Below are 16472 nucleotides of genomic sequence, written 5' to 3'. Positions count from 1 at the left end.
TTTCCAAGGTCACACAGATAGAGTGCCTGACCAGGCTTGACCTTTTCTACACTGTTCTGTGTGAAGGTACTATATACTGTATATAATATTTTACTAAGTCACAGTTGCTTGTTGAAGGCTTGCTGTTCTGTCTGTCCACTGATACTCATTGAGTTCTGGACCTTTGGCTAAGAATTTGTGGCCTTGTCATGAAGCGTGTCCACTCCCACTCATCTTACTGCATTGCTCCAGCGTCCAACTCCTTATGGCCCACACCTTGTCTCCCATGCCCCGCAAATGCCAAGCCGGGGTCCTGGCCACTCGGACTCTCCTCCCCTGTCCTGCTAGACAGAATGATGGCGTGTTTCACATGTGCTTCTGGGCTAGTTAGGAGATCCTCAGAGATGCTGCATCATCTTGATAGGCAAGAAAAAACTCACACGGTATTAAAACATCTTGACAAAGAGCATTGTACATGGACAAAAACCATCTACGAAAGTGCCATGGATTTCTTTTTTCAGTTCTTAGTTTTTTATTAGTACATGGTTGCTGTACATAATGCCTCCATTCATTGTGGGAAGTTGGTACATGTACATAACACACGTTAATTCTTTTTTTTTTTTTTTTCCTTTTCCTCTCTTCTCTCTCCCCTTTCTCCATCTATTGGTCCCCTTCCCTTTTGCAAAAGATGTGTCTCCCTGTTTCCTAGGATGTCTGTTATTTTGCTCTTTATTTATATTTTGGGTTTCTCTTATAAGAGAAATGCTTTCTTTTAATCAAGTTTGGGTTTGAATTTCATTTTTAATTGTTCCTGAGTGTAACTCTTACCTATCTAAATAGTAAAAACCAGTGCCTCAGGTGGACCAAGGTCAAGGGCACAGGCTGACAAGCAGATTCAGAGGGGGGAATGAGGTGTGGAGGTTGCACAGTAGCTCTGCCTGAGTACCCCAGCAGCTGGACAGGGCCTTATGTTATGTTAAGAGCTCTTGTCTTTATGTGTAACCCAAGTACTTTCTCCAAATAACAGTTTTGAGAATGCCCAGTATTTTATCCCCCTATGTTTTGAATGGGGCCTGGCAAGTTCAGATGAATCTGAAGACTGGTCAGTTTGATTCTCTTTGAAATACAAAATTTCTCTCTCAATGACTTTTAAGACCTGCAGTATTAATAAAATTAAGTAATCAGATTATGCTTCTGGCTCCCTTCTTTTTGCATAAAAAGATTTTACTTTCTCTTTTTAAATTTTATTTATTTATATTTTTAAGATTTTACTTTCTGTACAGCAGCTTTGGTCAAGGGAAAGAGTATAGTCCTAAGAGTTAAAAACCTTGGGCCTCAGTCTAGATTCTGCTATTTATTAATTTTCTGCTCAGTAGGCAGGACCCTTCATGCATTAAACTTCAGCTTCCACGTCTGTAATCCAGGGACAGTCACCCTTGGCCTGCCCTCTTGCCTTGTAGTATTAAGTCCCACATGAGGTTAGGCATGAAAAAGTGCTTTTTTAATTAAATGACTTAGCATAAGTAATTGTACTGAGAGTTTAAAAAAAAAAATTCTTTTTATATTGAGGATCGAACTCAGGACCTTGTGCTTGCAAAGCAGGCAGCGCCACCACTGGACTAAATCCCCGGCCCTTTTTTGATTGTTTTGACACAGATTCTTTTATAATAAAAGGCAGCTTTGTGACTTTGAGAAAGCTGCTTAGTCTTTCTGTGACTCAGATGTCTCATTTGTGAATGGGAGAACCCCAGAAAGTTGCTGTCAAATAAAATGAGGTCCTGTTGCGTCAGAAGTGTCAGCCAATATGACTTTATCACTGTGAGTTTGCATCATATGCTAACTTATGGCCTTCCCAAGAGTTACAGAGCCAACCCCCTTCTAGATCTCTGACCCCTTCACAGTGAAACGGGGTTGCCATTATTTTGTGTAATGATTACAACAAACAAATATACTAATGTGAATTAAGGTTAAAGAGGTTTAGTGTTAAAAATGGTGAAATAAATTTTAGATAAGAAAGAACAGTTCAGAATTCTCCACCCATCTCTCCCTACTCCATGGACTTGATTGCTATCTCCAAGGCAGACTGGTTTGGGTGCTCATACACCTACACAAGGAGTTTCTCCTTGGTGCACCTTGTAGTCTTGTGCAGTGGTTTACACATAAGAGAATCAAGGAGTTTCTACACAAGGAGTTTCTCCTTGGTGCACCTTGTAGTCTTGTGCAGTGGTTTACACATAAGACATCACAGTACAGGGATGCACATCACCATGCATTTAAAACCGTGTACTTGTACTCTAAGAACTAACTAAGGGATTTTCAAGACTCATTTTGACTTTTTCCAATAGTAACTTTTGAACTGACCTTACAGCCACTTGACTTTATTCAGCATGTCAGCATGGGATGTTGTGAGTCCTTTTCAAGCAGCTAAGTGCTAACGTGAGCTTATACAGGCTAACAGGAGCTGACTTAAAATTTCAGGAATCTTGCGAGCCAACTGATGGCACATTGGCAGTTTGCAGTGAGCTGTGATAGAAGTGTTTATACCATGGAAATTGACAAACGTCAGTCAGAATTTCCCACAGGAGCCAGTTGTTAGACATTACCAGCACACCACTGTGTTTTATATATATTAGAATCATGAAATTTCAGCCAAATTAGGCCCTCTTAAGTTTGTGTGAGTGTCTGTCTGTGGGTCTCTCTTTCAGGATGAGATTTAGAAGAGAAGGTGACTTATGTGAAGGATGTTAGTCAGAGGCTGGACTTCAACCCAGGATTCTACCCATATCCTAGTTCAGATTCATTATGTGGGGAGCTCATGATAAAATATGAATTATAAAATTACAAATTATTGCAGTTAACTTTTTGAGTTAGGTACCAGTCACAATCTCCAATTATAGTAGCAATCTTATAGCCCTTTTGTTTTTTTAACCCTCAACAAAATGTCTTTTCTTTTTCTTGCTATATTATTGATCCTGGGGTTTCGTGGCCTTTGGTAAGCACATAGAGCTCGAGTAAAGCTGATTTCATCTTTAAGACAGAACAAAGAAAACCATTTCTTTCAAACTGAGCTGCTCTCATGATATTAGGGCTTCCAAGGAGATATAGAATACCTAAGGAGACTTAGCATTCTTAGGCTTATTTGCTATGAAGAGGAACATCGTTAGGTTTAATAGTAACTTTAGGAGACACCCTATATTTAAGCTTGTGTGTCTGACTTATTTCACTTAACATTGTGTTCCCACGTTGCATTATTTTTTCCATAGAAGTGAGAAGAGTTTAAAAATACTTTCTAATATCTACTTGTGTTACATTAAAATAAAAAAATTTTAAAAAAGCTTTAGGAAGCACCTGTCTTCAAAAAAGAATTCTGTTGGTACTGTCTCTTACATGCTGTCCTCTTGATAGAGAGTTCAGCCCTGTTTTTTTGTCCTGGTTTAAAAATGTGGCCATTCAGAGAAGCGTAATGATCCAACTCAGGCCTCCCAGTTCTGCACTGAAATGTTGACCGGTGTGGAAAAGGCAGTGCTCAAAGGAGCTGCCACAGAAAGCATTTACTTTTTAAAGAAAGTTTTAAAACTTTATATTTTAGAAATACTTTTTTTAAAGCACATTAGAATGAAATGATTGTATTTTAAAGTTTTTTTGTGGACTGCGGCTGATTTTTTTGTGTCATGTTTTGAAATTTGGGAGTTCTGTAAGGAATGCTGCCCGCCTGGAGCCTCACCTTTCATTGCAACAGAGCCTGTAACCAATTGGGTTTCAAAACCTCCTATCTGGAAGACTTATCAGGGCTTTGGCCTTGAAAGGAATGTGTTTCTCCTAATGTTTATTAAACAAGTGATGTGCAAAGGAGTGGAATCTCTCTTTCGGGTGTTGGCAAAAGAGGACACTCTTTGTTTCTAGTCTTCAGTCTGAGATTTCTTTTGAAAGGATTGCATCTGTATGTATTTCATATATACATGTGAATATTTTTACAGGGAATGAAAAAGACTCGAGTGGATGCAAAAAAAGTTGGTCCTCTTAAGTTGGCCGCTCTCAATGGACTCTCCCTGTCCCGACTGCCTCTGCCTGATGAAGGAAAGGAAGTGTCCACCAGAGCGACGAATGATGAAAGGGTATGTCTGTGAAGGATGCATTGGCTTTGTGCATACTACAAAAATGTCTTTATGAAGTTTCAGTGAATTTTCTAGCACAATTTAATAATTAGAAATGAATGTTAAGGAATTTTATAATCTGAGCCACAAAATTGGAGCACACGTTTAGCTAATGTCTTAGTAGATAATTTCAGGCTTGGATGTTTATTTCTTGTTTTTTAATGTTCTTCTTTGTCTTCTGCCAGTTGTTTGGGGCAGTCTTGGTTTTTTTTTTTGGTACCAGGGATCAAACTTGGGACCTTGTGCTTGTGAGGCAGGTGCGGAACCACTGAGCTAAATCCTTGGCCCCAGTCTTGGTTTTTGATGGTCTTAACGTGAGAAAAATGTATATGTGTACACATAAGAAAGAAAGCAGACATTGACTGTTTCATTATATCGAAAATTTATCTTAAGAGTAAATATTACCAGAGTTTTTAAACTTCTTTATAAGATATATTTTCAATTCAATTTTATTATAAAAATCAGATAAGCATGAATTTGTTTTTAGCCCAGTCCTAGAAGTGGTTCCTAGTTTACTACTGTTTTCAGTATTTTATATATCATTTATTACAAAAGGGAAGTACTTGTAGATGTTGGAACTGATTATCCTACCCTAAAATTTATAGTACTGCTCACTGGAGAATTCTGTTTCCTAAGGGTCTCAAAATTGACCATTGACTTAGAGAAAAAAAAAAATTCAACAAATTACTTCAGGCCAATTATTAACTTTAAACAGAATGTTGCATTATATGAATTGCCAACAAAGATATGGTTTTTGTTCTTTTTTTTTTGGTTTTGGGGATCGAACTTGGGACCTTGCACTTGCATGGCAGGCGGCAGAACCACTGAGCTAAATCCCCAGCCCTGGTTTTTGTTCTTCAACTTGTTGTGGCTTGTTAATATTTTAACTTTGAGGGGCCGGGGATTTAGCTCAGTGGTTCTGCCGCCTGCCTCACAAGTGCAAGGGCCCGAGTTTGATCCCAGTACCAAAAAAAAAAATTTAACTTTGGTTTCATGTAGAATTTTCAATATTTCATGTAGAATATTCAGTAGGTAATGCTGGACTTGAAGCAGAAAACAAAGATTTCAAATGTATGTCAAAATGCAGCAGTGCAATAACTATATTCATTTTATCCCGTGTTTTATTTATAGTGTAAAATGCTGGAACAGCGGTTAGAACAGGGAATGGTATTCACAGAATATGAAAGAATTCCTAAAAAACGGCTAGTTGATGGGGTGTGCTCAACAGCCCGACTCCCTGAAAATGCAGAAAGAAATAGATTTCAGGATGTCCTTCCCTATGAAGATGCGAGAGTGGAGTTGGTCCCCACCAAGGAAAACAATACTGGTTATATCAACGCATCACATATTAAGGTGAGAGTAACATCCAGAGCAATAAATAGCACATGTAGTTTTGGGTAGGAACGGTAAGAATTGTATTCTGATCTGTATTCTAAAAACACCCCAGTTTTGAATCATTGTGGCAGCTACGTTCTGGAAAGTCCATACTTCAGTGTCACATGAGGTGTTTATCAGACAGAGTCAGAATCCTGTCCATGTCTCCCTATGGAAAACCTCTCTGTCCCCAATACTGTCACCAGGTCTTAGGCTGCCTTTATTTGCCTGACTTTAGAACTTTGTCCTTTTAACTCTGAAGACCTCTTTCTAGCTCATAAATTCTTATTTGGCTTAACATACGACAGAGAATGAAAAAGACTCAAGTAGATGCAAAAAAAATTCTTACAGGAGCCACTGAATTGCTTGCTAGTGTTTCCTCTTCACATACCTGCATATACTTTTATGTTACAAAGGTGTCTGGGGTTTTCAATGGTGTTCACAAAAGCTTTTACTTCTGAAGGTGCCATCTGTTCTCTTTGCATCCTTCTGTGATTGTTTTTAAATATCACTTTGTTCTTTGAAAGACTTTTTTTTTCCCTAAAAACAGTCTGATGCCATTTAAATGGGGTAATGTTACAGTCTTTAAAATAGAAAAAGTGATGATTCAGAACAGGTGGCTGAGTAAAGCCAGATGTTCTGTCTTCTCCATCTTTGTGCTCTTTGTTCTTGCTGGCTAGACTTGCTTCTTTACTTTGGAAAGGAGAAATGAGTAGGTGTCTATGGTTTGGTGTTAATTTTTTTCTTTCCCACGTTTTCTTCAGTTTGCAAGTCATATTTGATAAGAGAGCAGTCTGACACCTGAGGCTTTCTGAAGACCTTGCAATCTCTGTGTGCTTGCTAGCACCCCTTGGTGGTTTTTAAGAATTATGCATGTACTATCTTGTTTTCTTTTTATTTGGATATCATGTACTTAAAAACCAAGCATTTGACTGGATAGATAAGAACTGAATGACGCTGAGGCTCTGAAGTGTTATTAGTGGCCACCTGAAGAATAGAGGAGAGAGGATGAGCTTCAGAATTGGAAAGAGACAGTTCCTAGATATACTACGTGCCAGCCGTGAGACCTCAGTTTGAGCATTTCTTAGTATAGAAACGTAATCCCTTTACCCCACAGGCTTTGACTGCTGTATCACCTGTGAGGCCCACCTGTCTGCCACCAAGAGGGTGTTCAGTGAGACAGTGTGCAGTTGGGCTGGGGCTGGCAGTGGGAGAGGATAGCATGTGGGAACAGGGCTTGCATAGGGTTTGATGTTTGATGGGCAGTCAGAATACAGTTATTGTCTTCACTCAATATCAGTGGAGTTGAGATATAAGCCAGGTTTCTGAGCTGCATATTCAGTCATTACCCTGTTATATTAGACTGTTTTTAAGGATATGGAGTCTTAACTTGAAACTTGGTATATTATGGGAAGTTAACTCAACTTACAAGTTTGGAGGTGAGACCACCTTGAGTAGGAAGTTTTTTTTCTCTTCTAAATTTGACATTTAACTTCGGGGTTGGTTTTAATTGTCAGTCCTTTTTCCATCATCTTTTACTACTTCAGGGGGCAAATTCTGTTTGAAATTTGGGGTACTATGATGTCTATATTACCTTTATGAAAGGAACCATCGCAGCAATAAAGTGCTTATTCTGTGACAGGCACCATATGTATCTTCTCAGTCTTCACAACAGCCCTATGAGGATAGGCAACGTTTTTATTTTATAGATAAGAACTGAGACTTAGGGGTTGTCAGATTGCCCCAGGTCACATAGGTGTGATGTAAATTCACAGTACACAATTTATAAAAATGGCAATAATGGATATAATATTGACAAAGATCTAAGCCTCTTCTTATTCTGCTGAATAATCCATTTCACTTTTTTAGGGCTACCATGAACACATACCTAGAATCATACATATATTCTTTACACACACACACACACACACAGACACACACACACACACACACACACACACGCGCGCACAGAGTAATTTTTTAACCTTTTCTAATTCCAGGTCTCTGTCAGTGGAATTGAGTGGGATTATATTGCCACACAGGGACCATTACAAAATACCTGTCAGGATTTTTGGCAGATGGTGTGGGAACAGGGAATTGCAATTATAGCAATGGTGACAGCAGAAGAGGTAAGCGCTCATTTCTGTTAATTGATTTTCTCAGCCTCCAAAGAACTATTTATGTTAATCACATAGAATCCTGACCTTTAGAGACAAAGGCAGGGTGGGATGGTGATTCTGAGTTTCAGACACTACCTGTGTGAAGGGCACCTGTGGCTGGATCTCGTGCTGCTGTTGAACCGTACTTGTCTTTAACAGGAGGGTGGAAGGGAGAAGAGCTTTAGGTATTGGCCACGACTTGGTTCCAGGCACAACACCGTCACCTATGGGAGGTTTAAGATCACAACTCGGTTCCGCACGGACTCTGGCTGCTATGCCACCACAGGCTTGAAGATGAAGCATCTTCTCACGGGGCAGGAGAGGACAGTTTGGCATCTCCAGTACACAGACTGGCCTGAGCATGGCTGTCCTGAGGACCTCAAGGGATTTTTATGTAAGTGTCTTTGTTTCCAGGACAGCCTCCTCAGGCCAGAGAAGAAGACTTTGTTTCTGAAATACTTCCTTTGTGTTGTCTCATACAAGCTTTAGACTTGTTTTAAAATAAAGAATATAAATGCTTTGGAAAGGCTTGCCAGGAGACATTTTAAAGATACAGTCTGGTAGCAAGTGGAGTGTCACTACCAACCCTCAGAGCATGTCCCTCCAGGCAGTTTGGAGATGAGAAAGTGGAGGCCAGGCAGAGGCGCTGATTTTCCCACAGCCACAGGCAGTGGCTAGGGTGGGTTGCCTGGCACCCAGTGCTGCTATTTGTAATTTTCTCAATCCATGGAGAGAATGTGAAAATTGAGGTGTCAATTCAATATGCTTTAATCCCTGAGTATTCTTCTGTTTCATGATTTTTCACAGCATACCTTGAAGAGATCCAGTCTGTTCGACGCCATACTAATAGCACAAGTGAACCCAGAAGCCTCAACCCTCCACTGTTGGTCCACTGCAGCGCTGGGGTAGGAAGGACTGGCGTTGTCATTCTGTCAGAGATCATGATTGCCTGTCTGGAACACAATGAGGTGATAACTTCCATGTTAAGCCTGACCTTTTTTGGAGGGGAAAATAATAGGCTGGGAAGGAGAGAGGCATAGTCACCTACAAGCCCGTTTGGACACATTTCTTGGGACTGTGGTGGCCGCAGAATGTTACTGTCTTCCCTGCAAAAGATGGTGTCTTCTTGGAGATTTTCAGAACCTACTAGCATATTAAGGACTGAGACACCATCCAGTAAATAAGGCTCAAATGTTTTTTACATTTGAACTCACAACTCTATTTTTCCTGGAATACCTTTTAGTATTTCAAGGATGATTAGTGTGGCCTGGTATCTCCGTGGGAAATGCTGAACTAAACTCTGATAGCACCTAGCACACCGTGTTTCTGTTGAATCTTGGTAATCTAGTGAGAAAGAGATTTACATAGAACCAAAGTCAGAGAGCTATGCTCAGGGAACACTGAAGAAACAATTTGCATGGATGTTCTGTTTGTGTTTAATAAGATGGCAGCAGTCATGGATTACAGAAGATGCTAAGGCTGAGCAGAGACCAGAGCGTGCCCATCTCCTAACCAGATTTCGCTAGGGCACCAGCTGTCCCCCAGCCTTTTTCTCCTCTGAGAAGAGGATTGCCTTCATCACTGTTTTTCTTGCCCTAGGTGCTGGACATCCCAAGAGTGCTGGACATGCTCAGGCAACAGAGAATGATGCTGGTACAGACGCTCTGCCAGTACACGTTTGTGTACAAAGTGCTCATTCAGTTCCTGAAAAGCTCCAGGCTCATCTGAGCTCCCATACCTTCTTACGGGGACCCAATCATACGAAGTGTTAACAACTTTAAAAAAAAGTGCTTGCCTAACTCATGCTTTCTCCTCGACACTTGATCACACTAGAAATCCATCAGGACAGGAATGGTACAGTGTGAGTAGCAGTGCACTAGAGGAAATGTGAAAAGCATGAGGCTGAAGAGGGGGATCTGGGACCTGGGACAGGTGCGGAAGGAGGAGGACTCGGTTTCCAGGGCATTGTCCTGCTTCGGGCTGTCTGATTTGCGCTTCTTGCACACATTTTGGAGATTGTATTTTCTAGACAATTCTATTACTGAAGCTATTCTGGACACTTCTGGCAATCATTAAAACATAGATTTCTATCTTAAGCTAGTTTTTGATGATGGAATTTTATGTTATGACTGAAATATTTAGCGGTCTTCTTAGTGACAAACTGAACTTTCTATGGGGGTGATCCACAGATTGAGTGGTTTGTGTACAACATGTTTAAAACCATATTATCTTTTGTTATTTTTTTAAAAAACCTTGGGTACTTAATGGTTTAGTTTCCAAGCTCAAACTATAAAGAGAATCTGAAAGTGTTATTTTGAAACATAGAAAGCATTTTTATATTCAGAAAATTTTTTATCCTAAAAAAATCTATATATTTGTACCTTCTGAATTTTCCAAACAGGGCTCAACTCACAAAGATACTGAAATGCATCAGTTAATGTAAATAAAAGTTGAGAATGAAGGCACATGGCTTAAAATGCAAGAAAATCAGATTCACTATTTTTTCAGTATTACTCGTAAGCCTAAAAGAGTTTTATTTTATTGGTTGAAAATGAAGTGAAAAACAATTGCATAGGATGGTTTTAAGCACTTTTTCTGTTAAAAACAAAATCTGAGTTTTAATATATGTTTTGCTTTATTACTTGAGAATAACAATGGCAGTTGTTGTGGATGTGTTTTGTAGAGGATTAAGAGTATGTGGAATTAGGCTGGGGATTTAGCTTAGTGGTGCCGCCACCTGCCTCGCAAGGGCAAGGTAGTGAGTTCGATCCCCAGTACCAAAAAAAAAAAGAGTATATGGGATGATGAGACCAGAGTAGGTGGCGTGTGATGGTAAAGCAGGATGATTTGTCGTTGCAGAAATGCAGTGTTATCTCTGCTCAGACTGAGAGGCCAGGGCGGAGAGTGAGGCCGAGAGTATGGGGCCCAAGCCCCCGGCTTATCCCAGGGCATTCACAGCCTCCCACTGTCTATTACTCTGTTTTCTTGGGATTCTTCCTCCAAATCCTGCATTATTTTTTCCCCCCACAAATCGAGGTTTGTATTATCATTCAAAGAAGCCTTGAAGAGGCTTTATTTTATTTTGATTGAAATAAGGGAATAGTAAGTAGCTTCAACTCTTCTCGCAAATCCACAGCCCAAATTTGTGGGGCCACCAGAAATTGCTGTGGTATTAGGCGGTACTTGAAGTTTACCTCCTGAATCCTCTAGCGTTCAGCCCTGGGTTCAGTTTTAAGTAGTTAGTCCCCTCTCCCCCATCCCACTGAGGCACAGCCCATGAGACTGCTAGACTGAGTTGAAGTGGGAGAGCATCGTCTTTGGCAGCCTAAGGTGGCTTCATGCGCACTTCCTGTTGAGTTGGCAAGGATGAACTGGTACAGGTAGCTGAGGAGCCATCTCCTTTTCCCGGATTCTGAGGCTGATTCCCCACAATAGAGAGCTTCTAAAATGTCGATTCTAGCATTATTTCCCCAAATCACAATATTCTAAGCATTTTTCTCATTCCCATTTCCTCCCTAAAGCAGTTAAACTTACTATCATAACAGCTGAATACATGTCATCAGCCACAAGATGGGACTTCCAACCTAACTGCACCCAGAAACCAGCCACTTTGGGGGAAAAGTCGGATAATTCAAATGAAAGGCAGTACTGAAAGTGGACATCTCACTTAGGAACAAGATACCAATTTTAAATCTAAAATTATCTTAAGACTTTGGTTAAAGAATAGACTCAAGTGAAAATACTCCAAAAAAGCTCCTCAGAAGAAATGAAGTAAGAGGTTTTTAAAATACTAATATTTCTCATTCCTACATTATTTAAGGACAGGATTTTTTTCTGAAGCTTTTTGTTTTCCAATGGTACGTTTTTGAAAAATGCCTATCAGGGTTACAGTTTGAAGTGACCATTGACAAGAACATAGTGTAAAGCAAAAGTCTAATTAAAGAGTAATATATGGTATATTTGTATTCCTGCTGTGATAATTTGATAAGTAAAATTTTAAGAGGGCAAAATTACACTGTTTAAATCTGTCACTCTTAAAATGTCACGTTTGACATCACTTCTAAGTATCATGTAATTTTAAACTTAGTTGCAGTTACTGAATAAGAAAATTTCTAAATAAAAATAAATGTACACTATTGGACTTTGAAATAATGTGATTTACAAGAACAAATTATGTAGAACATTGAGGTTCCATAGGTTTACGACCTCTGGATTCAGGACATTACTATGTGGCAGCCTTATACGATGGTTTCTGTCTTAGTGTCTTTTAGTTCCTTAATATTAATTTCATGTCAGAATTACCAAAACGTACATTTCCACAAAGGGTCGGTTACAAACCAGTGTTTCTACTGATCACCTTTGGTATCTCTTGTATCAGTTTTTCTGATTAGTGGGGTTCTTTCTTGAAATTTTCTAGTTGACAGTTTTGAGCCCAGAAAGTGATCATTTAAAAATACGATCAGGGATGTTAGTTATAGTCATTATTAAGTATTTTCTTCTGAAACATCTACTGTGAAGCATTCAGGAAGCTGTAGAATTTAGTATTTAAAAAATCCCTTGGCAGGATTAAAACAGAAGCTGGACCCGTGCTTCCTTAGAAACTTCCAGAAACAGAAATAGCCCAAAATACAAAGGAGGGAGGCAGCATGGCTTGGCCAGTGCCATTTCAAATATGCTGATAGGTTGATGTTCACAATAGTAAGAAAAGGTGGCTAAATATATAAAGTGTACAGCTCTATAATATGTATTAGAGGTCAGCTGCAGTTTATCAAGAACAAGTATATTAAGATTTGTATGAACAAATAGAGACAGGAATTACTATTTATTGTAAATTTTTTTCAAAGCTGTGGCTTGAAGTAATGTATTATTTTTTTGGTTAGACTTTTTAAAGGACTGTCTTGGATATAAATTTAGGAGAATTGGCTTTCCACCAAGAAGATTACATAGCTAAAATGATTCCTTCCCAGTTTGAAGTTTATTTAAAAAGCCAAAAAAGAATGTTATATTCTATGAGGCTCTCTTTTGAGCTGAGGGACAGGGATTTAAGAAGTAGAGAGAATGCTGCATTAAGAATTTGCCTAAGACCCAGGCGTGGTGGCACAGACCTGTAATCCTAGCACTCAGGAGGCTGAGACAGGAGGATGGCTGCAAATTTGAGGCCATCCTGGGGCTATGGAGTGAGTTTAAGGCCAGTTTAAGCTATATATCAAGTCCCTGTCTCAGAAAAACAAAACAACAACAACAACAAATTTTTTTTTTCCTGAGGAAACATATCTCAAAACAACACAAGTTTTTGAAATTCCAGTAGACAAAGGCTCCATTTATCCTGTCATCGATAGTTACTTATAGAAAAATGAGTAAATATCAGAAAATTCAGGGTCTGTGTGTTTTGGAGGTGGGTGGACTTTAGAAAATATTTGAAAGGTCCTTGGATTGTTAAAGTGTTAAAATTTTCTGTATATTTTAGGCAATTCCCAAATAAAAATTTTACTGTACAAGTTCACTTCTGTGTTGAATTGAGATATAGTAACACCCATGTAAATGGTACTCTGAGTTTTACTTTCTTGGTTTGTCCTTCTGAAGGTTACATAAACCACAGGGGGCCTGAATGTGGTACGGAACCACATCACTGTTGTTTTGTACTCCCAAGAATATGTAGGGCAACTTTTCCCCCTACTTTTTGCCCTGGTAGTGAGATCGGAGCATGAATCTCCCTGGTTCTGCCAGGCAGTGGCAACTGCGGCTCAGAAAACAATTGAGGTCAGATTGGCCAATGGTGGAGGGGAAATCTTTACAGGAGTATCAGCATTGGTTGCAGAAACTTGAGTGGCGTGTGGGTAAGGAACAGGGAAGACTTTGAAGTGAGCACCAGTGGTGCCTGTGAAACTTCCTGTCACATGTGGCAGGTAAGAGTAAATTAGGAAAACACACCTCTACCTTTCCCGTTGCTACTTGCTTATCCTATCCTCCTCAGTATTGTCCAGGGATTGAAATGGGGGGAAAGGTATGGGCTAAGGAAGTGTAAGGTCTACAGCACCCAGCTGAGGGAGGGGCAGTTCGAGTCAAATGGTATTGTGTAAAGGATATCTCTAGGTCACCTTTGAGGAATTAAGATCGGCCTGCACATTGTTTCTACAAATGTCTAGTCTGAAAAATTAAAATACTTAGTTTTCAAAACTTTGGGGTAAAAATCTAAACATTTTCCAATATTTTGATGGGTTAACCATATGCTTTTAGGTTAAGCTTTAACTTTCTAAACAAGTACCAACGCACACAGGAAAGGAATAATTGTGTTTGCATTTCTGCCTGTAGGACTTGTAACAGTATGTTTTATATAGGGTCCCAAATTTCTGAAAATTACTAGTTAGATAAGTGTTTTTGTCATTATTCTTTAACTTCCATTTAATGACTTTGTTGTGTGGCAAATAAAAGGACCATATAAAATCTGTGCAACCCCTTGGCTCGTCCACGGTCTGGGGTTTGTGTGCGGGTAGAGCAGCACAGATACAGTGTAATTTCAGTGTAAAAAACCCACAATTTTAACTGAACTGGTAGGTCCATTGTAAACTGTAAAAAAGACTGGTAGTTTATTTCAGTTGTCAAACATAAATACTATTAACATTTAAGTGTCCATGTGTATTTTGAATTTGCACTTAAAACTTGGTAAAACAAAAATCTACACAATTCACTTTTTTTTTTTTTTTGGTACTGGGGATCGAACTCGGAACCTTGCGTTTGCGAGGCAGGTGGTGGAATCACTGAGCTAAATCCCCAGCTAGAATTCACTCTTTGGAGCAAATCCACACTGCCAAAGAAATTCATAAGGTTGGATTATTACTGGGTTGGCAAGAATATGAATCCATCATGTTTCATTTTTTTGAGTAAATTGATGAGGCTGGTTCAGATTTAATGATAGTTGGATTTCCATTTCCATCTGCTAATTCATCAAATGAGAATTGAACAAATGAACGGGAAGTATCAATTTAGGTACTCAATTTTCATAAGACACAAATATCACAGGTCAGACTGCTTCCATATGCTAAGAGGCTGTCCAAATTGTTTTTTATCCTGGAAGTTTATTAAAGATCACCTGAAATTAATGGACCATTGAATGAGACAAAGCTTTTGTTACTTAGAGTGATATTTATTAAATAATGTCTTAATTTTATAAAATGTCCTGAAAGCATTTTGGAAAGCTTTTATATTTTACTGGAATAATACCGAATAATACCAGTGCAACATTAGTTCAGTCCAATAAATAGTCTGAAAGAAGTAAAAATATCCACCAGAAGTGACAGAGTTATTTGCAGAACAGATTTTTTTTTGGTACTGGGAATCGAACTCCAGTCCTTGCGCTTGCGCAGCAGGCAGCGAAACCCTTGAGCTAAATCCCCGGCCCTGCAGAACAAATTTAATAAAGACAGAATTTAAAATAATATAAAACCTTTAGCCCATGTGAGTCAAACAAAAAGGCAAAAGAAAAAGTATAAGAAAATAGAGTAATCTCCAACTACTGTTTGTGGTACAGCTGTAATGGGTCATAGCCACATAGTTTGGTCTTTGTGGCACAATAGAGAAATCGAGGAAGCAGTTGTATAGGGATGACTCTTAATGTTTTTCAAAAACTTCTAATAATATGGTTGGTTTTAGACCCTGTCCATATTAGAATTTTTTTACAATTCTATACTAAAGGTAATCAGCTTAATTTTTGGTAGGATTGAGTTATTATATATTAATCAGTATAGTCAAATTCTAAGCAACAGATTAAATAAAAATACTTCTCAATGCCTCATGAGATTTAAAAAACTTACACAATTAAACCTTACTTGGGCCAGGGATTTATTTAGCTCAGTGGTTCCGCCGCCTGCCTCGCAAGTGCAAGAAACCGAGTTCGATCCTGGATACCAAAAACAAACAAACAAAAAAACCTTACTCGAAAGATTGATTTGGCAATGGGCTGATATAATTTTGCTTTTTATTGTGTTCCCCAGTAATTTTTACATTAAAATATAAAATACCTAGATTTTTATGTGTTAGTTTTAAAATGTCACACTTAAAAGAGTATTAGCCTTTTATGTTTTGCTGTGACAGAATACCTGATATCTTATGGTCATGGTGGCTGGGAAAGGGGCCTTGCTGCTTGGTCCTTGAAGAAGGTGTGTGTAGGGAGATGGCTCTTCATAACACTCTCCTGAGATGTGGTAATAGCATTAATCCCTTCGTGAGGGCTCTGCCTCCTGAAGGCTCCACCTTCCAGATCCACTGCATTGGGGATTAAGTTCTCAATGAATGAACCTGGGGGACACATTCAAGCCATGCCATTAAGTATTTTCTATGAAGTCATCTCAATGTTTTAATGTATTGTACTTAATAGAGGAAAATATTCTGATTTATAACGAAGCTCTTTAGTGTGAATGAAGAATTACACTGTAACAAACCAGAACTTTGGTGTACACTTCTGTGTTTTATTAGCTGATTAAAGACAAGCAACTCAAATGCCACCCACAGTAAATTTAGCAAAGCATAGTCTAAAAAAATCTATGAAGCAAGCTTATTTAAAACAAAGCCAACAGTTTAATGTGATTTGATATGCCTAACAAACAAAAACAAAATTCGGAGAAAAATTATATGAAATATACACCAGAAACTTGCCCTATAATTCAAGCCATGCACTGGGAATTCTAACTTTCAAAATAATAGAATATTTGTCTAGTATCTTCGAGTTTAAAAAGCAATATTATGTACTATTGTTTGAAGATAATATAAAAATGTCTAATGAAAGCTTAATTCTTCTAAACTATTGGTT

At 38.8% G+C, this 16472-nt stretch overlaps 1 protein-coding gene across 4 annotated transcripts in view; it reads left to right on the top strand.

The window, feature by feature from the left end:
• Positions 1-13169, top strand: part of Ptpn21 (protein tyrosine phosphatase non-receptor type 21) — a 64914-nt gene extending 51745 nt beyond the window's left edge. For 3 of the 4 annotated variants that reach the window (XM_087195452.1, XM_004837092.3, XM_087195453.1), the window contains 6 exons: positions 3957-4094; positions 5265-5486; positions 7508-7636; positions 7826-8060; positions 8474-8634; positions 9266-13169. In XM_087195452.1, coding sequence (XP_087051578.1) covers positions 3957-4094; positions 5265-5486; positions 7508-7636; positions 7826-8060; positions 8474-8634; positions 9266-9394 — 1014 coding nt within the window. In that variant the 3' untranslated portion in view covers positions 9395-13169. The remainder of the gene's footprint in view (positions 1-3956; positions 4095-5264; positions 5487-7507; positions 7637-7825; positions 8061-8473; positions 8635-9265) is intronic. The other variant, XR_002389692.2, reaches the window with a different exon arrangement.
• The last annotated feature ends 3303 nt before the right edge of the window (positions 13170-16472 follow it).

Source organism: Heterocephalus glaber, unplaced genomic scaffold (assembly GCF_053883595.1).
Source record: "Heterocephalus glaber isolate CG9 unplaced genomic scaffold, H.glaber_assembly_v1.0 deba00001608, whole genome shotgun sequence".
Lineage (NCBI taxonomy): Eukaryota > Metazoa > Chordata > Mammalia > Rodentia > Bathyergidae > Heterocephalus > Heterocephalus glaber.
This window is presented reverse-complemented; position numbering and strand designations above follow the sequence as displayed.